This window comes from Dendrobates tinctorius, unplaced genomic scaffold, assembly GCF_039654945.1.
Source record: "Dendrobates tinctorius isolate UK_male_01 unplaced genomic scaffold, ASM3965494v1 ptg000016l, whole genome shotgun sequence".
NCBI lineage: Eukaryota > Metazoa > Chordata > Amphibia > Anura > Dendrobatidae > Dendrobates > Dendrobates tinctorius.
In genome coordinates, this window is record NW_027361684.1 from 67,730,258 (window position 1) to 67,757,640 (window position 27,383).

The window sequence follows — 27,383 nt, forward strand, 5'->3', positions numbered from 1 at the left end:
GGATTTCTCTGATAAGATATAATTTCTTACAAACACCTGTGCTAATGTTTTATGCAAAGTTTGTTAAAAGTACAATTCTATTTTAAAATAAAAAACATTATTTTGCAAGGCTGTCACTCGATGTCTAAGCTATATGTATTCTACCCAGTGGATTCAATGTGAACTGCAGTATGTCAACCATTTGCTAGCATGTTGCAGTATTATGTTACATTTGTATCATCAGAACTGAGGCCTTATCCAAATCAAAGAAAAGATAAGGACACATTTCTCTGTACACATCAGTTTTCCTCTATACTGTAGTCTGTACACACCTGTAAAACTGAAGTTTCCAATTTTTGATGATTAAGAATACATTTCCACAGAAATAATGCAAATGGACACCCAAGATAGAAGGAATGTATATTTATGACTTCTCAAACCCACTAAACCTTGGCACGACAAAGAAAAGTCAAGCTGAAGCACAAGACAAAGCCTTATGGTCTGCTAAGAAGTGTAACTATTCAAGAGATTGCTCCATTAGTTCCCCGGCAGTCACGGCATTGACTCCATAGAAAACGCATACCTTTCTCATTCATGGTGTCTTGTTGTATTCTTGTCACCGCTTCATTGCCATCAGTTTCATTGTTCCCCGCTGTAATGAATCACAGAATTGTTTATTGCTTGAATTACAATGATAACAATTGTTGTATAATGCTGGCTGTTTTACATAGAATGAAGTTCTTATGGATTAAGAAAATAAAAGCAAAATTTAACAGCAAGCTCAGAACAGTAACTAACGCTACATCATCATACGTCATGCGCCTATTGGTTACATTTTTCCCAAAACAATTACAGTGTGAGCATATATGATAATATATACTAGTTTGTTACAGAAAACCATTTACCCCCTTATCAAATTTCTCTTTCTTTCTAAACTAGACAAGTGAACTGCTCGTCATTGCTCAGAATCCCTGTATTCACTGAAACAACAGTATAACTGTTAGGCTTGGAATTATAATAGACTAGATGGTGGCCCGATTCTAACGCATTGGGTACTCTAGAGTCTCACATTTGCGTTTGATTCCGCTGCGCATCATCCACATTCCCAAAAACACAGCGTTTTTTTATCCGAATCATCTTACGCATGTCGACAAAAATACGCAGCGTTTACATGCGTGTGCATGCGTTCCTATAGACAGTAAGCATTTATTTGATGCACTCATCCGCATGCGCATGAATGCGCATATTTGACGGATTTTGGCTGCTTCCAAAAATCCAACATGATGCGTTCGCCGGACCCCGCCACACACAGAAAAACAACGCATGCGTATGCTGACGCATGCGAACTGATGCAAACGCTTGCCCCTGCGTACACCATGTTAAAGATAGGGAAACAGGACGTATACGGATTGCAGCGGATGAAACGCTGCGCAGACTCAAATGTGAAACCAGCCTAATATCATTGCTCCATGGAGCGCAGCACTGCTCAATCATTGTATGGATAATCTCACAGAATCACTATTGGAGAATCTGATAATAGATAACTGGCAGTTGTCATGCCTTAAAAGATTAGAAGCTGATTTGACCCCTCTGCTGACGTTATTAATTATACCATTTTGGTGCAGATACGATCTTTTGATCACCCGTTATTGCATTTTAATGCAATGTCGTGGAGACCAAAAAAAGGAATTTTGGCGTTTCGACTTTTTTTCTTGCTACGCCGTTTCTAAACGTGGTGATACCAAATATGTGTATGTTTGTTTTTTTATCGTTTTATTTTGAATGGGGCGAAAAGGGAGGGTGACTTGAACTTCTATATTTTATTTCTTTCATATTTTTAAAAAGTTTTTTTTTTTTTCTTTTTTACTTTTGGCATGCTTCAATAGTCTCCATAGGAGACTAAAAGCTGCCATAACCCGATTGGCTCTGCTACATACAGGCAATGATCAAATCACCTGTATGTAGCACAATACCTCACTTGCTATGAGCGCCGACCACCGGACGGCACTCATAGCAATCCAGCAGTGACAACCACAGAGGTCTCTGGTTGTCATGCCAACCCATCGGTGAGTCGCGATGACGTGACATGGGTCACTGATGGGCGGATTTCCGGAACGATTGCCGGAAGCGCATGTTAAATGCCGCTGTCAGAGATTGACAGCAGCATTTAACGGGTTAAAAGCCGTGGGTAGATCGCACCTCCACCCGAGTATGTTCCGGCACACGTCAGCTGTTCAAAACAACTCACACGTGGCGGGAAAGATGTGGGCTCACCGCCGGAGCCCACATCAAAGGTAGGAGGTCCGACATCAGCGTAAGTTTACGCCCAGTGTCGGAAAGAGGTTAATACAGAACTGTGTTTGCTTTTTTTGCTGCTGCATCACACTGTTGATTCATGTGCAGTCTGTGATCTATTAGCATAACCAAGTCTTTTTCACACATGCTGTTGCTTAGTTCTATTCATCCCATTCTGTAGATGTAATCTTCATTTTTCTTGCCCAGATGTACAATCTTTCATTTCTCCCTACCATTCTAGTAGTCATTGCCCATTCTTTAAGCTTATCTAGATCCATCTCAATCTTTTCTCTGTCTTCCCTTATTAACTATCCCTCCTATTTTGCACAGTCTGCAAATTTGATTAGTTTACCTTCAGTTTCCTTATCTAGATCACTTGTAAAAATGTTGAACAATACTGGGCCAGAACAGAGTCTTGTGATACCCCACTTGAATCACTCTTCCAATTGGATGTGGAACTATTTATTCCCACTTTTTGAGTATGATCACTGAGCTGGTTATGAATAAACCTAACCATAGCATTGTCAATCCCATACTTGGTAATTTTTTCAATAAGGATAGCATGAGATACTTTATCAAATGCTTTGCTGAAGTTGAGATATATTGTATCAATCGCATTTCCCTGATCCACCCAGTCCATCATAGAAGGTAATTAGATTAGTCTGGTATGACTTGTTTGCTACTAACCTATGCTGGCTCTAGTTAATATATTTTTATCCAAATACTTACATACATGATGTTTAATAATTTGTTCAAAGATCTTTCCTGGTATAGAAGTAAGGCTCACTGGCCTGTAATTTCTTGGCTCCATCTTCTTTCCTTATTTGAAGATAGGGTACAACATTTGCCCTTCTCCAATCTTCTGGGACTTCTGTTCTCATGGATTTTTTCAAAGATTCTGGCTAGTGGTTCTGCAATTTCCTCTGCTATCTCTTTCAGTACCCTAAGATACAATTCATCTGGACCAGGAGATTTAAATTCATTTAAAATTAGCTAAGTGTTCCCTCACCATTTCTTTTGTTATAGATTGTGTGGATTATTTTATTCTTTTGATAGCACAGTGAAGGTCAGTTGATGTTACAATTGCTCTCTTAGCGAACACATACGCAAAATAGGAATTTAAAAGATTGGCCTTCTCAACATCATTTTTGATCACTTCACCATTTTCATCCTGTAAAAATCCTATAGCATCTATGACTTTTCTTTTGCTTTTGACATAGCCCCCAAATCCTTTATATTGCTTTTGTTCTCCCTTATAAGCCTCACTTCACTACTGGCTTTAGCTCTTCTAATGCTTGCCCTGCATTCCCTGCAGACAGCATATTTTTCTTCAGATATATGCACCCCTCTTTCCATTTGAAATACATTTCTTTATTCCATTTTAGCAAGTGTTTAAAGTTCTGTGCTCATCCATCCTGGTCTATTTAATTATTCCAAGTCTTCATTCTTTTCGGGATTGTTAATAATTGTGCAGTGAGAATTTTATTTTGTAAAATCTCCCATCCTTCTTGGACATTTCTGTCCTGTAGAACCATCCACCCATTGGACCTTTCCTACCCTCTTTCTTATTAAAATCTGCCTTTCCAACCTTAAAGTCTGAGTCCATGCAGGTCTTCTTCCTCTTGTAATCTAAAATTCAAGGATAGCATGAACGCTGCCTCTTAAATTTCCAACCACCTATACTTCCTCAACTATTTCCTCACGTTGATAAGAATAAGGTCCAAGATGGCAGGTCCTCTTGTTTGCTCTTCTTCCTTTTGAAAGATAAAGTTGTCAGCGTAAGAAAATAAGCATTTTCTGGACCCATTACTTTTGCCTGAGAGAGATTCCCAACAAATATCTGGATAGTTAAAATCGCCCATAATCACTATGTCGTACTTTTTTAAGAACAAAGACATCTGATGTGAAAAAGAGTTCATCAAGTGACATCAACCCCAAAAACAATTACCGCACTTACCAATGCACCAGGGCAAGAGGGAAGAGCAGAGGCCAAGTGCCAAAATTGATGCAGCTAGCAGCTGAGGGCTGGTGTTATTAGTCTGGCAGGGGCCTTTATCCATGGACTCTTCCAAGCCTATTAAGATCAGCTCATGGCTGTCTGTTTAGCCTTTACTGGTTATTAAAAAGGGGAGACCCCCCCCAAAAAAAAGAGTGGGGACCCCCCTTTTTAATAACCAGTAAAGGCTAAAACAGGCAGTTGTGAGCTGATATTAATAGGCTGGGCACCTTTATGGTATGGATATTGGCCCCTTCCCAGAATAATAACACCAGCTCACAGTTGTCTGCTTTGCTTTGACCCCAGCGTATTTTTTTCATTTATTTACTAACAAGTACAGTAAAATATACACCCAAGGCACTGCTCCACTCCTCCACTTGGATCTCCAACTCCTGGTTCAAGACTATTATTATTTTGAATTCTATATGATCTTTTAAATCATTTTACTATTCACATTTGTTTGCAGGGCAATTATCCTGCTCTTACCCCCATTTTGCTTCCTTTTGCATTCCACTATCCCTTACTAGGACCATTTTACAGCACCAATGTTTGGGTCCCCATTGACTTATACGTAGATCGGTTCAATTTCTGCTACCTAAACCAAACTTTTTTCTAAAGTTCGGCCGAACCCGAACTTCTACGGGTCCGCTCATCCATATACACTTCTCATAAGGTGATGTCCGGTCGTCTGAAGATAGTGTCTTCTGCTCCTCTAAGTAGGAAATTCCCCATGATCACCACACTCTTTCTTCTTCAACAGAGCACATCATTTTCTCCCTTCAAGAAGCTTCTGATTTCCTACTGGAGTGTTCTTTGTGGGCAAAGCACTTTTTTATCTACATCTTTGTAGTTGTCTTAGGTGAGAACCTGGTAGCAGTTCTTCAGCGGTATGGGTACTGACTGCCTCCTCATCTTCCTGCTTCTTTGGGTCACATGCTTCCATTTCTCTTCTTCTGCAGGTACAAAGAATGCTCAAGAGAAGCACCTTTCAGAGTAGTTATTTCTACTCTCATTAACTTCTGCAGGAACGCTGAAAATGTCTTCACTTTCAACATTCTGAAGAGATTATTCTGCTCTATCAATGATATTTAACTACTGGTTGGAACCCAAGGCAGCGAGGTTTAACCATCACCTTTAGGGTCTGTACATAAAAGGTTATTACTTTAGAAACAACTTTAAAAAAATATTTACTATTATTTTTGCATGATTTTTATTTTGTATACTTAAACACCCCCTTAAGCCTAATTTGGATACCTCCCTGTATCTCAGCTAAGGTACCAGTGTTCACCAAAGGTTTTCTCTGCTAAAACTCTTTTGATTTGACTCCTGATGTTGCTTCTGTATGCAAAAGAAATATTGTAGGGAGTCAAGATGTAGTAGGAACCAAAGAAATCCAAGAACATAAGCAGTAAACCACGGCACTCTAATGCAATGCAAACATGGAGACAGCTACACATGTGGTGTGGTATCTCACACACGCCTTGAGAAAGGTCTAGGAATGGAACGAAACATTGGCTGTCATTCATGTTTTGGATTCTAAACCAATGCTGATGTCCCAATAAAAACATTTCTACTTTGCATTACATCTCCCGCCTCGACTACTGCAACCTCCTTTTCTGTGGTCTCCCCGCTAACCTCTCCAGTCCATCCTTAACTCTTCTGCCCGACTAATTCATCTCTCTCCTCGCTACTCCTGCGCTTCTCCCCTCTGCAAATCTCTTCACTGGCTTCCATTCCCTCAGCGTATCCAGTTCAAATTACTAATACTGACCTACAAGGCCATCTATAGCCTGTCTCCTCCACATGTCTCTGAACTAATCTCCTGATATCTTCCCTCAGGTAATCTCCGGTCATCCCAAGACCTCCTTCTCTCCTCCACACTTATTCGTTCCTCACCGAGCCGCCTCCAAGACGTCTCCCGAATAGCCCCCATCCTCTGGAATTCTTTGCCCCAAGATGTCCGACTATCAACCACATTTGGATCCTTTAGACGGAACCTGAAAACACACCTCTTCAAGAAAGCCTACAGCCTGCAATGACCCCGCTGCCTCCTCACCACTACCGGAGATATCACCTCAACCAACACCGGAACTGCTGCAACCCCCCAACCTACTGTCTCCTTCCCCACCATCCTGTAGCATGTAAGCCCGAAAGGGCAGGGTCCTCCCTCCCCTCTATATCAGTCTGTCATTGTAAGCTTGTTTACTGTAAGTGATATGTGTAATTTGTTTGTAACCCCTTCTTATGTACAGCACCATGGAATCAATGGTGCTATATAAATAAATAATAATAATGTGGCTTATTAGTTATATTGCTTCTGTATGCTATTTGTCATGATTACACATTCAGCCAAGCCTCCAAGAATGACTACAATAATGCTGAAATAGCTTCTTCAGAAGGAAGAGAACGTTACCTCCGATACCACCGATTAGATGTAGCAATCCTAAAAGTAATTATCGAGCCTTTAACGAGCCTTCGGATAAGAAGCCAATCTAGAAATTCTATTTGCAGACACATGTTCCGAGGTGGGGCCACTTCTTAGTGCAAAGCAGGAAATCTGATTTGGCTAGGTGAATGGCTACTCTCTGGAGCTGTAAGGGGAAACGTTTCTCCTTGCAGAGAGTGCAATCTCTGGGTACTGCACTGTGAACCCCTGCACCCTATTGCCAAGCATCTATCCCGAATCCGTGCCTTGCTTCCCTCTACTCCGGTTTACTGGACTCTGCTGTGTTCCATATTGAGCTTTGCAGATGACCTGGCCTCATCTCATGTAAGCATCAACTCGGGCCTATATAAGTCTCTTGAAGACATAACCTTGTGTCATGTGATTAGGACGCAGTCAAGCGGCCATATAAAGCGGACAATGATCGCATAGACTGGCCGGCGCCTCTCCTGACCCGAGCATGACAGCTGCACAGAAAAACATGCTGTCAAGCTCGAGTAAGGAGAGCCACCGGTCAATCAGAGCATTGTGATGCAATAGTCGTTCGTGTTATACGGCACTCTGGTTGTATCCTTACATTAAGACTTCTGTGCTGCTGGACCCTCTACTGCACTCCATCCACCTGCCTGCGGTTTCCTGCAGCTTCCTGAGGTTCTCCGCCCGCCTCTGGTTTTCCTGATGTCCTGCGTCCACTTGCAGTTTCCTGCACTTCGCCTGCCTGCAGTTTCCTGATGTTTCCTGCATGCCTTCAGTCTCCCGCACTCCGCCTACCTGACTACGGTCTCCTGCTCCTCGACTATCTGTGTCCTTCGCTGATCTGCTGCACTGATGCCCGTGGTCCGAGAGCCCATACAGACCTCGGTCTTGGAGGATCCACCTCACCAGGTGAGTCATAACACCTATCTTCATGTCAGTTAATGCTAACATTGTCTATTCTGAAATAGCGATATTGAGATTTCCTTTTGGCCCCATTATAACTTTACAGTAATGAGAGGAGGGCAAGGGAAAATTAAGGACCTACCTATTATCACATGCATTCCAAGTCTTGCTAAATGTTTTGCAGTGTAGTATCCTATGCCTTTTGCACCTCCAGTGACCACAGCAATTTTTCCATCTTGTCGAGGGAGAACTGCAAGAAAAAAAAAACATTGGTAAATATTTTAGCGCAATTACTTGAGAACAGACATTACCTTAGTCTTACCAAGTTGTGACACTGCTTCGCAATCATTTCTTATGGTGTGTATTAAAAGATATAAGTATAACCCAGCAATTATGAGAATGTTCAGTGCAAGATTATATTTCTATTGTAAGTGGCACATATCATCTGCACTGCACATATTTAATGTCATTTCACCTTAAGCTACTACATATATACCGTATAACCCTATGACACAGCATCTATGCAATTACCGTGACACTGTGGAGCCCTTACACATTTATTAGACATTACTAAAATAAGGAAAAATGAATATAAATCATGAGTCATAAATATTGAATAAGTCGATTCTTTAGCTTCTAGAATAACAGATATACATTAGAACGTAGTAATTAGAAGCCGTGCTATGAAAGGCTATAATGGAAAAAAAAAACTTACTATATCTTAATATCTTTGGACTCATTCAGATATGTGTTATTACCATACCAGTGTTATCCCACATCCATACAAACTGCGGCCTGTCCGTCAGGTAGTCGCTTATCCAGTTCACCAACCCCTAATCTACCGCCATATCAGTCAACTTATTTCATAAGAGTGGCTGTAAGGTACTGAAAGCACTTGAGAAGTCAAAGAATATGGCTCGCACTGCAGTTCCCTCATTGTCCAAGAATGAATGTACTGTATGTACAGTAGAGACATACCGCATCATCCACCCCCAATCTCTGCTGGTACGCAAACTGCAGGGGCTCAGTGTAGGCCCTCACCCTCGGGCACTAGTAGGCAAGTACTATTCTCTCCAATGACTTCATAGCATGCGACCTTTAAATTTGTATAGTTTTGTATATTTTAGTGGTTAAGAAAAAGCTTAGTGTCGCCATTTCCCAAGAACCACAATTTTCTAATTTTTCACTTAGTGGATCAGTGTGAGGTCTTTTTTTCGCCTGCATTTTGAGATATTTACCTTGCAGCGCTGGAGTCCTGGGTTCGAAACCCACCAAGGACAACATCTGCAAGGAGTTTGTATGTTCTCCCCGTGTTTGCGTGGGTTTCCTCCCACATTCCAAAGACATACTGATAGGGAATTTAGATTGAGAGCCCCATCGGGGACAGTGACGATAATGTGTGCAAACTGTAAAGCGCTGCAGAATGTTAGCGCTATATAAAAATAAAGATTATTATTATTATATATGGGACAATAATTTTATATTTTGTTAGATCAGCCTTTTAGAATATAGAATATGCTCATATTTTGTCGATGGGGAAAAGGGGGATGATTCAAAATGTTATGTTTTTAAATTTTATTTATACTTTTAACACCGTTTTTTTTTTACACTTTTCTTTTTCTTTTATAGAGGCCCAAGGGGCCTTGAACTGGCCAGCCTTCACAGAAGCACCAAAATGATGATGAATGGGACCTTAAGCAGGTCCCCGACTGCCACGGCATCTCATCAACAGCTCATGATTGTGTTAAATGGCACTATGAGAGATTGACAACAGCATTTAAGTGGTTAAATGTTAGTAAATCAAATATGCTAATCAGGCTTCTCGGTGTACCCTCGGTGTGATATAGAGGCTCAGTACACAGTTTTGTCCACTGGTTTTCAATGCTTCGGCCTCCCCAATTGGTGATTGACAGCGGTGGTTTTCAAACAGAATGGTGCACTGACCCCTCTTGGTCACACCAATGATGCACCAAGAACCCTAATTAATACAGCTCTGGCAAAAATTAAGAGACCACCACATCAAAACCCTGTCATCGGCAGCCCATTCTCCAGACCTGAAGCCCATTGAAAACCTCTGGAATGTAATCAAGAGGATGATGGATCGTCACAAGCCATCACACAAAGAAGAACTGCTTACATTTCTGCCCCAGAAGCAGTGTGAAAGACTGGTGGAAAGCATGCCAAGATGCGCGAAAGTCATTATTAAAAATCATGGTTATTCCACAAAATATTGATTTCTGAACTCTTCCTGAGTTAAAACATTATTGTTGTTTCTAAATGATTATGAACTTGTTTTCTTTGCATTACTTGAGGTCTGAGAGCACTGTTTTTGTTTTTTGTTTTTTAATATTGACCACTTTTGTTTGTCAGAAAAAAAAATACAAAATTTAGTACTTGGAAATTCGGAGACATGTTGTCAGAAGTTTATAGACTAAAAGAACAATTTACATTTTACTCAAAAATATACCTATAAAGAGAAAAATCAGACAAACTGAACATTTCGAAGCGGTCTCCTAACCTTTGCCAGAGCTGTATATTTAAGTAAACTTTCTGTTTCTGTAGAATGAAGTCAGAGATAAGAACACTAAATATGCAACTTTTTTAAGGGGATAAATCTCCTAAAAGGCAATGTGCTCAGTTTATATTGTCACTGTCACCAGGTTTGTCCCATACATTATGAGATAGGGCCAGTACCTGTAAGACCTGATATACAGCATTCTAACATTCTGTATATCTGCCACCAATCCGGCCTGCAAGACAGGAAAAAGACTGTCATGATCCAGGATGGCGTTTGTCTTTGGTCCGTCCTGGTCACACGGGTTAATTATTTCTGCCTCTCTCTGGCAGAGGGCGGCTATTTAATGCTCACTTGACCTAGGTCAGGTGTCAGTTATACTCCTGCCCTCGGCTGAGTTAGTTGACCTCGTGTACGTGTGCCTTGTGCCTGATAACTTGCTTGCTTGTTTGGTTTTGATCCGGTTCTGTCCCTGTTACGAGTTCTGCCTGTCCCTCTTGCACTGCGCTACCTCTCTGTGTATGACCCTCTGCCTGTGACTTGACTATTATCTGCTCGTCTCTCTGGTACTGCACAGCCCTCTCCGTGTACGAACGCTTGCTTGTCTGACCTGCGTTTTCCTCTCCTCTACTACTGTTTCCCTGCATTAGGTACATTACATCATCTACAGCAGTAGGACGCTAAGCCCCACCCCCTGCAGTCACATGATCGTAGGTCCTGGGACTCTTTACTATTTTCAGTGCTGCAGGTCCTGTCTGCTTGAACCATCACTACAGGATTGGACCCCGCGCTCTCCCATAGTGTGGGTAAGTCACCCTGCTCTGCGTGGCAGTTTGCTGACGCTGACAGGGTCCTGACATTAGAGTCCTGACATTATAACTGACCGTTACCATTTTTTTTTCTCCGCTCCCCTTCTCCTGTGTGTGTGATGGATCCTATGCACGCTCTTTCTGAGCAGGTAAAGCACCTGACTCAGATGTCTCAGAAACTCCTGAGGGAACTAGCCCTGGCTCAGTCTCAGCAGCTGATCGCTGACACTGTGCAGGGGGTTTTATCATCGGGGGGTCGGGATGTTACATTAATTTCCCGAGTCTCCGGTTAAGTTACCGGATACCTTTTCTGGAGATAAAATGGAATTCAAAGTTTTCAAGGAGGGCTGTAAGCTTTTTTTTTTTTTTCATTGAGACCACACTCTTGTGGGGATGAAAGTCAGAGAGTGGGGTCATTATGTCTCTGTTAAGGGGAGCCCCCCAGGCTTGGGCTTTCTTCCTCCCGACCACTGCCCCTGAGCGCATGACTGTGGATGCATTTTTTGAGGCCCTGGGGCATATTTATGATGAGCCTGATCGGATGCGTATGGCTGAGGACATGGTGATGAGTGTGTGCCAGGGGAAGCACTCAGCCGAGTGGTTTTGCTCAGAGTTCAGACTGAGCGGACCAATCAATCTCTGGAGCAAATTCTGCGTTGCTTGACCTCAGCCCGACAGGATGATTGGTGTACTGCGTTACCTTTGGCTGAGTTTGCGTTTAACAACCACATTAACAACGCTCCTGCATAGGCGCACTTCTCTGTCCTGACTAGGGCGGAGTAAAGTACTGCAGTGTGCATATGCCGGGGCTCTTTGGCCTATGCTCTGCCCGCAACAGGGCAGAGATAAATATGCTGGCGCAGGCATGCGATGTCATGGACACTGTGTGTGGATGACGTGGACGCATCATCCACATGAAACAAAGAAAGAGGAAGGCATCTTAAGAAGAAAGGAGGTGCTTGACCAAGATCAGCGATGCCCATTGGAACCTGGGACCTGTTTTAGAAGTAAAATATATTTAAAATTTTTTATCAAGAAACAGTTAGGGCCCCGTCACACACAGCGAGATCTCTGATTTTGTGACGCCACAGCAATCTCTCCAGCGATATCGCTGTGTGTGACGGGGATCAGCGACCGGCCCCCCTGCCGGGTATCGCTGATCATGCAGGATAGTCCTGGGCCATTTTTTGATCGTTGGTCTCCCGCTGGCCAGCACGCATCGCTGTGTGTGGCAGCAAGAGACCAGCAATCAGCGACGCTGGGTGCTGGTTTCCAACATAAACATCGGGTAACTAAGAGCCGTGCGGCTCTTGGATACCCGCTGTTTACCCTAGATACCAGCGCACTGAACAGACTGACCTGGCACCTCTCCTGACCTGAGCAAGATAGCGTGATGGATTACTATACAGGTCGGGAGAGCCGACAACCAGTACGAGTTTTACCATGCGATTCTCGCACGAGGAATACGGCAGTCTGTCTCTGCCCAGCACAGATGCTATATCCAAAGCAGCCAGTCTCTTTAAAGTAACCTGCCACCAGATGAGTTAATTTCCTGCATATGTAGGGGATGGCCTTATTTCTCGTGCGAGAATCGCATGGTAAAACTCGTACTGGCTGTCGGCTCACCCGACCAGTATAGTAATCCATCACGCTATCTTGCTCAGGTGAGTCTGTTAAGTGCGAAGCGATTCTTGCACGAGTTATACGGCTGTCTGACTCTGCCCTTAGGCCGGGGTCACACTTACGAGAAACTTGCACTTGTCTCGCATCTCACTGCCTCCGGCATTCAGGACCGGGGTGTGCAGCTGCATGCATTTCTATGCAGCTGAGCGCTCCGGTCCGAGTGTGACCCTGGCCTTAGAAGGGTTTCCCAACAATAACTTGCTTAGGCCTGTTTCACACTTCAGTTTTTTGCCATCAGTCAAAATCCTCCAAAATTTGAAAATGGCGGATCCGCCTTTCTTGTGGCGGATCCGCCATTTTTTCCCATTGGGATACATTAGTGGCGGATTTTGGCGGATGGTCGTCCGTTGCGTCCGCTATTCGGCGGATCCGCCAAATTCCTGGCAGATTCTGTCTGAGGGGGACGGAGCTGGCAACGTTTTTTTTCGCCGTCAAAATGGCGGACGACGGCGGATCCGCCGTCATCCGCCATGCGGTAAAATGGACGCCTATGGGCGGCGGATCCGCCGGGATCCGCTATTTTGCGGAATCCGCCGGCGGAATCCGCTAAATCGCACTGAGCATACCCAGAAAAAAAGATACTTTTCCAGACAGTCCCAAAACTTTATAAGGTGGGCTAATTGGGCCCAGACATGCAGTAGCAGCATCAAGACGGAAGAGAGAAGATACCAGACACAGCCTGACAGCCAGCAAGCATCTGCCAGCCAGCCAGCCAGCATCAAGAGGCCTGCCACCAGAAGCCAGCACCTGCCATCAGGAAGTCAAGAGGCCTGCCACCACTGAGCCAGGAGAGTGGCCTGCCAGTGACAGCACCAGCCCCAACAGCCAAGATGCCTGAAAGTGTGAGTATAACCTATTTGTGTGTGACATTTCTGTGTGTGTGTGTGTGTGTGTGTGTGTGTGTGTATGGCCTGCTTGTGTGTAGCCTGCCTGTGTGTGTGTGGTCTGCGAGTGTTGCATGTCTGTGTGTGTGGTTTTTTTTTCATACTTTTTTTTTTTTCTGTTGCATGTGTACTGCATTTTATTTTCATACTACTGTAATTTTATTGTATTATTTATGCTGTGATTGTGTGGTGTAACTGGTATTGTATGCGGTGTAATTGGGCCCAGACATCCGGCACCAGCCACACTGAAGATACAGAGCCACACATCCTTCAACAGCCAGACTGATAGAAGACCAATCTAGAGCTATAAAACCTGCCTGCCCAGCTGCAAGTCTTCCACCTGCAAGACCCCTGGAGCATGTGTGTGTGTGTGGCCTGTCTGTGTGTGTCATGCGTGTTTTTTTTGTTTTTTTTCATACTCTGCTGCATGTGTATTGTATTTTATTTTCATATTTGCCATTGTGGTGTGATTGTGTTGTTTAACCCCTTTCTGACATCCGACGTACTATCCCGTCCATGGGACCCGGGCCCCTATGCCCATGGACGGGATAGTACGTCGACGCGATCAGCGGCGCCCACCGTGGTGAGCGCCGCTGATAGCGGCCGGGTGTCAGCTGATTATCACAGCTGAAACGCGGCACAATGTGTCAGGGGCGGTCACAGACCGCCCCTGACACGTTAACCCCTTGCACACCTCGATCAAACATGATCGCGGTGTACCGGGGGTTAAAGGGAAGCATCGGCAGGGAGGGGGCTCCCTCCGTGCTTCCCTGAGCCCCCCACGGCAGCGCAATGTGCAGCGCTGCTGCGGGGGGCTCCTTTCCTCCAGGCCCCCGAATCCAAGATGGCGACGGGGGCCTTCGGGGGCCTGCAGGAAGCTGGCTTCCTCAGTGCCTGCAAAGTGCAGGCATGAGGAAGCCTTCTGCACTGCCTGTGACAGATTGCTGATCTGTCACAGTGATCTGTGATGTGACAGATCAGCGATCTGTCACAGGACAGTGATGTCCCACCTGGGACTATTTAATAAAGTTAAAAAAAAAAAAAAAAGTGTTAAAATAATAAAAAAAAAAAAAATCGCCAAATAAATCAGAAAAAAAAAAAATATTCCCCCAATAAATCCATTTTTTGGAAATAAAAAAAATAATAAAAGTACACATATTAGGTATCGCCGCGTCCGTAACGACCCGCTCTATAAAACTGTCCCATTAGTTAACCCCTTTAGTAGTGAACCCCTTAAAAAATAAAAATAAAAAACGAAGCAAAAAATAATGATTTATTATCATACCACCAAACAAAAAGTGTAATAACGCACGATCAAAAAGACGAATATAAATATCCATGGTACCGCTGAAAACGTCATCTTGTCCCGCAAAAAACGAGCCGCCACACAGCATCATCAGCGAAAAAATAAAAAAGTTATAGCTCACAGAATAAAGCGATGCAAAAATAATTATTTTTTATATAAAATAGTTTTCATTGCATAAAACCGACAAAACATAAAAAAACTACCTAAATGAGGTATTGCTGTAACCGTACTGACCCGAAGAATAAAACCGCTTTATCAATTTTACCGCACGCGGAACGGCGTAAACGCACCCCACCAAAAGAAATTCATGAAACGCTGGTTTTTGTTCATTCTGCGTCCCAAAAATCGGAATAAAAAGCGATCAAAAAATGTCACGTGCCCGAAAATGGTACCAATAAAAACGTCAACTCGTCCCGCAAAAAATAAGACCTCACATGACTCGGTGTGTCAAAACTCGGAAAAATTATAGCTCTCAATATGTGGTGATGCAAAAACTATTTTTACAATAAAAAGCGTCTTTTAGTGTGCGACAGCCGCCAAACATAAAAATCGCCATAAATAGTAAATCAAACCCCCCGTTATCACCCCCTTAGATAGGGAAAAATAATAAAATAAAAAAAATGTATTTATTTCCATTTTTCCATTAGGGTTAGGGCTGAGATTAGGGTTAGGGGTGTGTTGGGGTTCGGGTTGAAGTTAGAATTGGGGGTTTCCACTGTTTGGGCACATCAGGGGCTCTCCAAATGCATCATGGCGTCTGATCTCAATTCCAGCCAATTCTGAGTTGAAAAAGTCAAATGGTGCTCCTTCCCTTCCAAGCTCTGCCATGCGCCCAAACAGTGTTTTACCCCCACATGTAGGGTATCAGCCTACTCAGGACAAATTGCAAAACAATTTTTGGGGTCCAATTTCTCCTGTTACCCTTAGGAAAATAAAAAATTGGGGGCAAAAATATCATTTTTGTGGAAAAAAATGATTTTTTTATTTTCACGTCCGAGCGTTATAAACTTCTGTGAAGCCCTTGGGGGTTCAAAGTGCTCACCACACATCTAGATAAGTTCCTTAGGGGGTCTCGTTTCCAAAATGGGGTCATTTGTGGGGGTTTCCACTGTTTAGGTACATTAGGGGCTCTCCAAAGGCAACATGACACCCGCAGACCATTCCATCAAAGTCTGCATTCCAAAACGTCACTACTTCCCTTCCGAGCCCTGACGTGTGTCCATACAGTAGTTTTATCCCACATATGGGGTGTCAGCGTACTCAGGACAAATTGGACAACAACTTTTGGGGTTCAATTTCTCCTGTTACCCTTGGGAAAATAAAAAAATTGGGGACTAATTGATCATGTTTGTGGAAAAAATACGATTTTTTTATTTTCATGCCCTGGCATTATAAACTTCTGTGAAGCCCTTGGGGGTTCAAAGTGCTCACCTCACATCTAGATAAGTTCCTTGGGGAATCTAGTTTACAAAATGGTGTCATTTGTGGGGGGTTCCACTGTTTAGGTACATCAGGGGTTTTCCAATCGCGACATGGTGTCCGATCTCAATTCCAGCCAAAAACGTCAAATGGCGCTGCTTCCCTTCCGAGCTCTGCCATGCGCCCAAATAGTGGTTTACCCCCACATGTGGGGTATTAGCGTACTCAGGACAAATTGCACAATAACTTTTAGGGTCCTGTTACCCTTGGAAAAATAAGAATTGAGGGTGAAAAGATCATTTTTGTGGAAAAAATGATTTTTTAATTGTACGGCTTTATGTTATAAACTTCTGTGAAGCCCATGGGGGTTCAAAGTTCTCACCACATATCTAGATAAGTTCCTTAGGGGGTCTAGTTTCCAAAATGGTGTCATTTGTGGGGGGTTTCCACTGTTTTGGTACATCAGTAGTTTTCCAAATGCGACATGGTGTCCCATCTCAATTCCAGCCAAAAACGTCAAATGGCGCTGCTTCCCTTCCGAGCTCTGCCATGCGCCCAAATAGTGGTTTACCCCCACATGTGGGGTATCAGCGTACTCAGGACAAATTGCACAATAGCTTTTAGGGTCCTGTTACCCTTGGGAAAATAAAAATTGGGGTGAAAAGATCATTTTTGTGGAAAAAATATGATTTTTTAATTGTACCGCTGTACGTTATAAACTTCTGTAAAGCCCTTGTGGGTTCAAAGTTCTCACCACATATCTAGATAAGTTCCTTGGGGGGTCTAGTTTCCAAAATGGGGTCACTTGTAGGGGGTTTCCACTGTTTAGGTACATCAGGGACTCTCCAAACGTGACATGGCGTCCAATCTGAATTCCAGCCAATTTTGCATTGAAAAAGTCAAACGGCGCTCCTTCCATTCTGAGCTCTGCCATGCGCCAAAACAGTCGTTCCCCCCCCACATATCAGGTATCAGCGTACTCAGGACAAATTGCACAATAACTTTTGCAGTCCAATTTCTCCTGTTACCCTTGGTAAAATAAAAAAAATTGAACCTGAAGTATTTTTTTTATGAAAAAAAGTTAGATGTTCATTTTTTTTTTTAAATATTCAAAAAAAATTCCTGTGACGCACCTAAAGGGTTAATAAACTTCTTGAATGTGGTTTTGAGCACCTTAAGGGGTGCAGTTTTTAGAATGGTGTCACTTTTGGGTATTTTCTATCATATAGACCCCTCAAAGTGGCTTCAAATGTGATGTGGTCTTAAAAATAAAATGGTGTTGTAAAAATGAGAAATCGCTGGTCAACTTTTAACCCTTATAACTTCCTAACAAAAAAAAATTTTGGTTCCAAAATTGTGCTGATGTAAAGTAAACATGTGGGAAATGTTAGTTATCAAGTTTATTGTGTGCCGTATCTCTGTGATTTAAGGGCATAAAAATTCAAAGTTGGAAAATTGCGAAATTTTCAAAATTTTCGCCAAATTTCCGTTTTTCTCACAAATAAACGCAAGTTATTTGAATGAAATTTTACCACTAACATGAAGTACAATATGTCATGAGAAAACAATGTCAGAATCACCGGGATCCATAGAAGCGTTCCAGAGTTATGACCTCATAAAGGTACAGTGGTCAGAATTGTAAAAATTGGCCCGGTCATGAACGTGCAAACCACCCTTGGGGGTGAAGGGGTTAATGTATGTGGTGTATCTGTTGTATATATATTTATTTTTTTTCATTTATTGTGGTATTTAAAATAAAGAGCGGAGTAGCTCCTATTTGTGTAAATAAAAAAAAAAAATTATAAACTAAAAAAATAAAATTATAAAAACTTTTTTGAAAAAATCTCTGTAGTATCAATTTAAAACCAAGTAAAATTAAGTATGGTTATGTACCATAAAGGTACTTTAATTTTTGTGTTTTGGTTATACTCTCAACTGAGAGATTGCAATTTACACATTCAAACACTTGTGTTTACACTCGGTGAGAGATTTTTAGGGAATTCAAACACATGCAAACACAAGTGTGGGGATACACAGCAATTACACACTTTACATCACTGTGGTTACACTCTCGGTGAGAGTTTTTCAGGGAATTCAAACACATGGAAACACAAGTGTGGGGATACACAGCAATTACACACTTTACATCACTGTGGTTACACACTCGGTGAGAGTTTTTCAGGGAATTCAAACACATGCAAACACTTAAAACTGTGCGTATACTCAGTTTCAGGGAATTACACACATTTTAAATACCAATGAAGATTTATTTTTTTATGCTATTTAAATTTTGTTTTCACTTTGATATCATTTCAGTAAGTGAAGCACAACTGCCTGTCCGCAGGATACAGCACGCTGCATCCAGACCAACAGGCCGCAGCAAACCCACACCATAGTGTGCAATTTTCCCAGTAAGTATAAAAACCTGAAAGCTTGGGATATCCTTTGTATAGCAGCTTAACAAGTGTCTTTATACTTGCAGATCCAGCCAGGAAGGTCGCAGCAGGTGATCCAACCAAGGCCGCAGGAAACCCACACCATAGTGTGAAATTGTACAAGTGTAAAGGCCTGAAAGCTTGGGATATCCTTTGTATAGTAGCTTAACAAGTGTCTTTATACTTGCAGATCCAGCCAGGAAGGTCACAGCAGACCCTCAAGAAAGGACCCGGGAATGTCTTCTCCTGAAAGCTCCCCCTCACATCAGCGAACTGAGGTGTATATATTTTTTTTTTTAACTCTTATTTTTTTTTTTTTATAAACCCTATATCCATGTATTATGTTTTCACAGGAAGCTGATTCAGAGAAGCTTCCAGGAGGAGAAGTGCAGGGTGGAGAAACACAAGGAGGGGGCGCACAGAGTGTAAGTTTAGGACAAACACATACATACATAATGCTACACCCAACACAAACATTCATCACAGCGCACACACAATAACTACGCATCCATCCAAACCAAAAAATTCTCTTTTATTTTACAGTCTTCAGAATCCGGTGCCCGCACTAGAGCGACTCCCAGGACATCCCAGGGTTGTCGAGGTGATGCCTCTGGTGGTCGGCAAACGGTAAGTAACCCTATTTGGATAATTGAGTAAATGAACATCACGTTTGAATAGAATGTAATTTTTTCTTTTTTTTTTTCTTCACAGGTTTCACAGCGTGCTCCCCGGAGAAAACTCGAGGAGGGTGTGATAATAGACACTGATGACCTCATCCATGAGGTTGAAAACCGGGAGCCGCTGTGGAACATGGGAAACCGTTTACACGCCGACCAACCAACCACCCGACGGCTCTGGGATGAGGTGTGTTCAGCAGTTATAGAGAACTGGGAGGAGCTCAATGCGAGGGCCAGGGATTTAGTGCGTAAGTATTACAACTTCAGTAACTTATATTCCAGCATGTGAAGTGTTGAATACTAAACCCCTTTTTTTTTTCTTCACAGGTGAAAGGGTTATCACACGGTGGCGGTCGCTCAGGGATCGCTTCAAGAGGGACTACAACAAGGAGATGCAGGCCCCGAGTGGATCAGGAGGACGCCGGGGACCCCAGTACAAGAACTACAGAGCCCTGGGGTTCCTCCGATCGACTATGGTGTGCAGAAGGTAAATATTCCACAAACCATTTCTGTAGTAGAAATGTTTAACCAAATTTTTTTTCAGCAGAGTTAAATTAAATATCAATATATTTAATATATTTTTTTCTCTTTTTTTTAGCACCATCTGCAGCACTCGGGAGCCTGCATCAGAGTTGCCTCCCCCCTCTGGAGTGATCCCTTGTGTGACCGCCCCCCGGTAACCACATCGAGGTATCCGACCCCTCTGTACCTACCCTCTTGTTTCGTCCCTCTATCCCCTCCACCAGCACTGGAGCAACAGGGCAGACTTCATCACATGAAGCTGCTGGTGACGACTTGTTCCTTGTTCCCCACCCCTCAGACACTGCCGCAACATCTCGACCAACTTTTGGTTCTGGCCGGCAGCGTCTGTGGAGTCAGGAAAGGATGACGTTGTCTGACTGTTTGAGTCTAAACTCATCTGTCCAGCATGGTTTCCAGAATTATGGACAACGTTTATTTTCTGGGTTGACCATGATCAAAGTATCATGGAACTCAGAAGATACATGGAACAGATGAATTTAGAATCAAACCAGACGCCGAGACATATCTTTTTTCAATCCGTTGTCCGGCAAATGGAAGGTTTAAGTACTCACCAGCAGATGCGTGTGATGCAAGCCTGTCAGAATGCTCTAGTGGAGGTACTAGCAGAAGCATCCCATCCTCCCCCTGTCCATCCTCCCTCTGTCCATCCTTCCCCTGCCTATCCTTCCACAGTCCATCCATCATACAACCGTCACTCCTCCTACCACTCACTCTCCTTTCTCTAGTTCCCCATTCTTCCCAGTACCTTCCTTCCCCATTGCATTATACCCCAATGCCCTCACCATACCCACCCCCACATACACCTTCAATGTACCAACAAACCTCGTCTGTCCATCCACTCCCGTCCCAACCACATGTTTTAAACCCCCCTTCCACTTCTGATCCTCACCAACTCCCTCCCCAGTCCTCTACCCCCCCCTCGATGTGGTCAACCCTGTTAACACCTCCGATACCATCTCCACCCAACAGTATCATCATGTGGAATGTTGTAATTTCTTTTTTCTTAAAAAAAAAAAAAAAAAAAGGTAATATATACCCAAAAAAAAAAAAAAAAATTACAAAATTTTACAAAAAAAGTTAAGATATACCAACCAAAAAAAACCTTTTAAAAAAAAAAAAAAACTTTGAAAAATTCACAAATAAACAATGTGGTTTTTTTTTCAAAGAACTTTATTGTGTTGTTTCTTTTTTGTCCTTTATTTCTTGGGAAATATTCAAAGTACACCAGTGGTGTAAAAGGTAAACAAAACACAACACTTGGTAACACAACACTGGGTAACATTTCACAGTACACCGGTGGTGTACAAGGTAAAAAAAAAACAAAAAACGAACACTTGGTAACACAAGACTTGGTAACACAACGCTTGGTACCCAACACTAGGTAACATTTCAAAGTGTAAAACAACGCTTGGTACCCAACACTTGGTAACATTGCAAAGTTTAAAACTTTAAAAAAAAAAAACCAACACTTGGTAAAACAAAACACGTGGTAACACAATGCTTGGTAAAACCCAACACTTGGTATCATTTCACAGTGTAAAAGTTGAAAAAAACAAACAAACGCATGGTACCCACAATTGGTATATTAAAAAAAAAAATTATATCATGTCATCTTGCCAGTCCAGTTGTCCCTCTGGTGTCAGAAAATAGTCTGCAAAGGTGTCCCTCATTCTTGCCACTGAGCCAGTACTCCAAAAAGTTTGCTGCTCATAATCCCACAAGGCGGTTTCAGACAGATTGTCTTCTATGGAAACAGGTTCCTTTGAAAGGACAAAGTTGTGCAGGATGACACAGGCCTTCACCACCTCATCCACAGTCTCTGTTTTCATTTTAATGGCCGTTAACAGGACTCTCCATTTGGCAGTTAAAATTCCAAACACGCACTCCCCCACTCTGCGCGCTCTGGCTAACCGATAGTTATATTTTTTTTTCCGGTGTGTTAATCCACGACTACCATATGGCTTGAGTAGGTGTTTAGAAAGCTGAAAAGCGTCGTCACCAACGCACACAAAAGGCATTGGTGGGCCTGTTGTTCCAGGGAGTGGTCTTGGAGGTGGGAAGTCAAAATTGTCTCCATACAAACGACGGCCCATGGTGGACATCTTGAAGACCTGAGAGTCATTTGAACGACCGTATGCACCAATGTCCACGGCAATGAATTTGCAGTTTGTGTCCGAAATGGCCATAAGGACAATAGAAAAGTATTTCTTATAGTTGTAAAACTGTGAACCAGATCCCATGGGTTTCACAATCCGAATATGCTTGCCATCCACGGCACCGATGCAGTTTGGAAACTGGCAGATTTGTTGAAACTTGTCGGCAATCTCCAGTCACCTCTCCTGTGTTGGCTCTGGGATGTATTCCTCCTGTAGAGAATCCCACAATGCCCAGCAGGTCTGTTGGATAATTCCAGAAATAGTTGAAATCCCAATCCGGAACTGGAAATGGAGGGAGGTGAATGATTCTCCAGTTGCCAGGAATCTGTTAAAAAAAGGGAAAAAAAGTAAAATTAATACAAACTACAAGCCATAACATAACAATAAAAGCCTGCAGAATCTGAAACAATTTAAAAAGTAGATAACTTACCGAAGGGTCACCATCAAACGCTCCACCGGTGATATAGAAAACCGCATGTAGGTGTCCCTTCTCCGGATTTGTTCTCGAACACAATCCACCAATATCTCGAACAATTCCTGCCTCATGCGCACGTAATTGAAGAACTTGTCCGGATTATCCCTCAATTCCAGGTACAGTGTGGAAAAAACGCCACGGGTAAACCTCTGCGCATTAATGGGATGAATCCACTGGCACTGTCTCCTCATACGCAGGATTCGCAATCTTCTTTTCTCCCTCTGGAGAGCAATAATTGCCAACCGATTCAAGTGAAGATCAAATTCCACACAGAAGCTGTCAATACGCGCAATAACTCCTTCCATACTCGCACTAACTCCTTCCATCGCTGCCACTAGCTCTAAAACCTTTCAAAGAAATTGTATCACAACACCCTAGATATATTTCTCCCTAGTTTCCAGTATCCAATCACATTTGGGAGCATTCTCCAAGAGCCAATCATATTTGGGAGCATCCCATTTTGGAGGTGTGGAAAAACGGATCCGCAAGAAAACGGATCCAACGGATGTGAAAAACGGATGCCAACGGATCAGCTTTTTGACGGATCCGTACAAAAATCTGTATAGCGGATCCGTAAAAAAACGGATCCGTACCATCAGCTGGCATCCGTTTTTACACATTTTTAGCGGATCCGCCATTTTCATCTTTTTGCGGATTTTGACTGATGGCAAAAAACTGAAGTGTGAAACAGGCCTTAGAAGGTGTCTAAGCAATCGGCTACAATATGTCAGGAAACCAGTGAATAAATATTTCATTTCCCTGCAGTTCCACCATAGGGAGAATGATTCTAATTAATGGTGTGTAGCTTATGGAAGAAGACCCAAGTACTCAAAAGTGTGGCACTCTTAGTTGACACTTTCCCCTCTGCCTGATAGGTAACGGTCCTAAGTGGGTACCACCTTCATTGACTCTGAGAACCATAATATGGTATCTGAAAATCTATTTATGTGTAGCATAATGTAATAATTTCCAAAACGCTCATCCTTCAGATCATTAAAGGGGTTGTCCGGGCTTTTCACATAATCTCAGTGCATATCTGGGCTGCAGAATGCTGACAAGTAATTTACCTTCTGTGGTCAGTTTGCAGGGTTTGCTAGATATCAGCTCTTGCTTGTAAGAAAAACGTCCAGGGGGGTGTGTTCTGGCATTGAAATGAGAACTGGTCGTTTCCTCCTACTCTACTAAAAACATGCCCTCTATAGCAACAACCCCACCCTCCATAGCAACAGGCCCTCCCCAACCACATGAACAAGCCTATCCCTCCTCACACAGTAACAAATCCTCCCCCTCTAGCAGCCTCAGTGCAGAGAGCAGACCACCCAGCTGCTCCTCCCCCAGACACACGCTGAACAGTGATCTATGGAAAGTGAAACTAGTGAAACTAGTATACTACATATTAGTATATTTGAGAAGGGACACAAGGGATAACGATCACAGTTTAAGTCGGCTTCTTGTTAGCTTTTTAGGGCAGTTATACTGTATATGTCTGTATTATGGATATCAGTCCGAAGCTGACTGCAAGTCTAAAAACTCAAACATCATCGTAGGGATTTATGATACTATTGATGCAGGAACCTGTATTGCACTTATGTAAAACCAGTCTCAACCTATATAAAGTCAATGTACATATCATGTGGCTAATGTGCATGGTAGTCTGACAGCTCATAATAGGGCTGCCATGGACAGGCTTAAGCTAAACACTAGGTCTACCTGATCCCAAGGTTGTCCTGATCTTTAAGGCCCAGTCACACTAAGCGACTTACCAGCGATCCCGACACCGATATCAAGGTGTCAGGATCGCTAGTAAGTCGCTATGTGATCGCTGGTGAGCTGTCACACAGACAGCTTCACCAGCGATCAGCACAGCGATGCCAAGCGCCCGGCATCGCTGTAAAAAATAGAATCAAAATAAAAAATATAGTTATTCTCACCTTCCGACATCCCGTTCAGCCATCCTGCCTCTCTCCACGCTCCGGTCCCAGTGATCCTTTGCACGAATGACCGCGAGATGTCACGGTCTCAAGGGATAACAAAGTCTCGCGGTCATTCGTGCAAAAGATCACTGGGACCAGAGCGTGGAGAGAGGCAGGATGGCTGAACGGGACGTCGGAAGGTGAGAATAACTATATTTTTTATTTTTTTAATTATTTTTTACACCTGATCGCTGGTCTCCCGCCTGTCACACGCAGCGATGCGTGCTGGCCAGCGGGAGACCAGCGACCAAAGAAATGTCCAGAGGTTTCTTCCAGCGATCAGCGATACCGGCAGGGGGGCCGCTCGCTGATCACTGTCACACATATCGATCTCGCTGGTGAGATTGCTGTTACGTCACAAAAGTTGTGACTCAGCAGCGATCTCGCTACCGAGATCGCTTAGTGAGACGGGGCCTTTACTGAGGATGGGTACAGTAATATAACCAATCATTTTTCCCAAGTTTTCTATTAGTTTCAATCAGATGCATAGCAAATAAAAATGTGTATGCCTACTTTATGAACGCATATCGGAATAGTAATTCACTGTGAAACACAATGGGCTTTGTTCACCTATAAATCCCCGTGCGAATATAATTTAATTTTTATTTTTGCATTAGAGTTAAAAATATGGAAAACACATAGCAATAAGTAAGCTACCGTATGTAAAATCAACAGAAAACTGCCAATACTAATCTGTAAGTAAATGTGAAATACCAATGGGCTAATAAAAAGCTAATAATATACGGTAGTTACATTTACAAAGGGTTCAAGGACAAATACAGACAGCTGCAAAGTCACGTGCGTAACAGCAACTGGAGAGCTGATGGTTCCATATTATAAAGCAGCATGCCGTCCATTTGCTGGGGTATCATGCCACCATATGGCACCATACTACAGTGCACTGCCAAAAGGGAATAATACCGTCATAAAGAGGTATCTGATAATGGTGCAATAGCTTTCACGCTCTCCTATGAATTTTTAGGAATTTGACAAACACTTCGGTAGGAAATTATAGTCAGTATCAGCGGAGATTATAGCTATGTCCAACTCAGAACTTGTACAGGAACGTAATTCAACCAGGTACATGAGGCCTTGAAGGGAATTTGTCATCAGGTTCTTGCTACCCCTTCTGAGAACAGCAAGATGTAAGGGCAGAGACCCTGAGTACAGCGATGTATCACTTACCGGGCTGTTTGCTGCACTTTTGATAACATCACTGTTAAATCTGCTGCAGATCTAGCACTTCTCTGAATGCTGAGCTCTCTATCACCCCACCCCCAACAATGATTGGCAACTTTCTATATACTCTATGCATAGGCAGAAAGCTGCCAATCACTGGTGAGGGCGAGGTTACAGAGAGCTCATGAAAGTGGAGTATGGCATCTGGTTCACTACTGATTATCCCGTGCCGATAAGTGACATATTGCTGGAATTAGGGTCTGTCTCCACATTATGCTTCTCCCAGATTCAGTGGCAAAAACTTGGCGACAGCTTCCCTTTAAAGGAAACCTGACAGCTCCTCCATGCCTTCCAACCCACCAGATTTAGACTATTTGTTGCTAATACCCTGCCTAACCAGCCCTCTAATACCTCAACACAAGTTGACAAAAACATTTTTTTTAAAAACTTTGCATTTCATATGCTAATAAGACCTTTGACTAGTTGATGGGTTGTCGTTTTCCCCAGACCAGCTGGCCTTCATAGCATGTTATGTCCCTGTGGGCATGATAACATAATTTCTAAGAGTCGCTGTCATCGCCAGCTCTCTGCAAAACGCGTGTCTTCCTCACCTCCTGACATGCGCAGTGCGCCTCTGATGCCGGGAACCGTACACTCGGCTTTAGAGGCGCTATGATGTGTGGGTACAGAAAGTTGAGCGCATGAGTGAGATTAGCAGAAAGGTGGTGATGACACTGGCTCTTGCCAATTAGGTTATCATGCCCACAGGTGGGTGATAACATTCCGTGAGGGACGACATCAACTAGGCAAAGAATATGAGGTATAAGGTTTAAAAAGCTTTTTTTAAACATGACCGAGGTGTTAAACACAATACAGGGTTGGAGAGGCAAGGTATTAGCAAAAAATAGTCTGATGCTGGTGGGTTGGAGGGCACGGGGGACCTGTCACTTTAAGGCTCCCTTTAATATTATTGGATTGAGAAAAATGTTTATTAAAAAATGGTCTTGTGGTGCAGTCAGCAAAGCTTTATAAAAGGCTCGTCGTGCAAAAATATGCTTGATTTCTTTGTAGTAGTAAGCAGGAAATTATACAGCTGGCCAGCAGAAATGGTAATTAACTCGAATTTCTCTAAATCATTTCATACTTTATCTTATATGTGATTATTGCAAAACCTAAAATTAATCGGTCTGAATAACAATCTTTATAATTGCATACAAAGCTTGCTAAACATCTGTATGATGAGTAAAAAACCTGAAGAGATGACCTGGAATATATGTTGGCGCGCATGCAGCATGTAGGTGCATGTTCACACCGGCCACTAAACAGACAAAACCCAAGATAAAAACATAAGCAAATAGATAAAACCGCAATAGTGCATGAAAATAAAATAGGATACTTAGCTAACATAATTTTCATTAAAATGATGTAGACGCCATCCCATCACGTCACGGTGATCTTATTCGGGACTGTCCTAACCTCTAGTATTAAAACCTTACCATTTGTCAAGTGACGTAATGTGGATAAGGGCTGAGAGGGACAGAGTCCCGGCTAATGGACACCCAGGCATGGAGAACTACATGAATGTAATGTCCAGCTCAAAGAAAAGGGAGGACACATGTGTATCTGCACAGAATGCAAGAAAAACTGAAACAAAAGCCTGAAGAGATGAACTGGAATATAAGTTGCATGCAGCACATAGGCGCATGTTCACACTGGCCACTAAACAGACAAAACCCA

At 42.9% G+C, this 27,383-nt stretch overlaps 1 protein-coding gene across 2 annotated transcripts in view; it reads right to left on the reverse strand.

The window, feature by feature from the left end:
- ZBED1 (zinc finger BED-type containing 1) overlaps positions 1–27,383 on the reverse strand; it is a 426,627-nt gene that overhangs the window by 366,998 nt on the left and 32,246 nt on the right. For both annotated transcript variants that reach the window (XM_073565949.1, XM_073565948.1), the window contains 2 exons: positions 7,735–7,842; positions 563–631 (listed from right to left, as the gene is read on the reverse strand). In XM_073565949.1, coding sequence (XP_073422050.1) covers positions 563–631; positions 7,735–7,842 — 177 coding nt within the window. The remainder of the gene's footprint in view (positions 1–562; positions 632–7,734; positions 7,843–27,383) is intronic.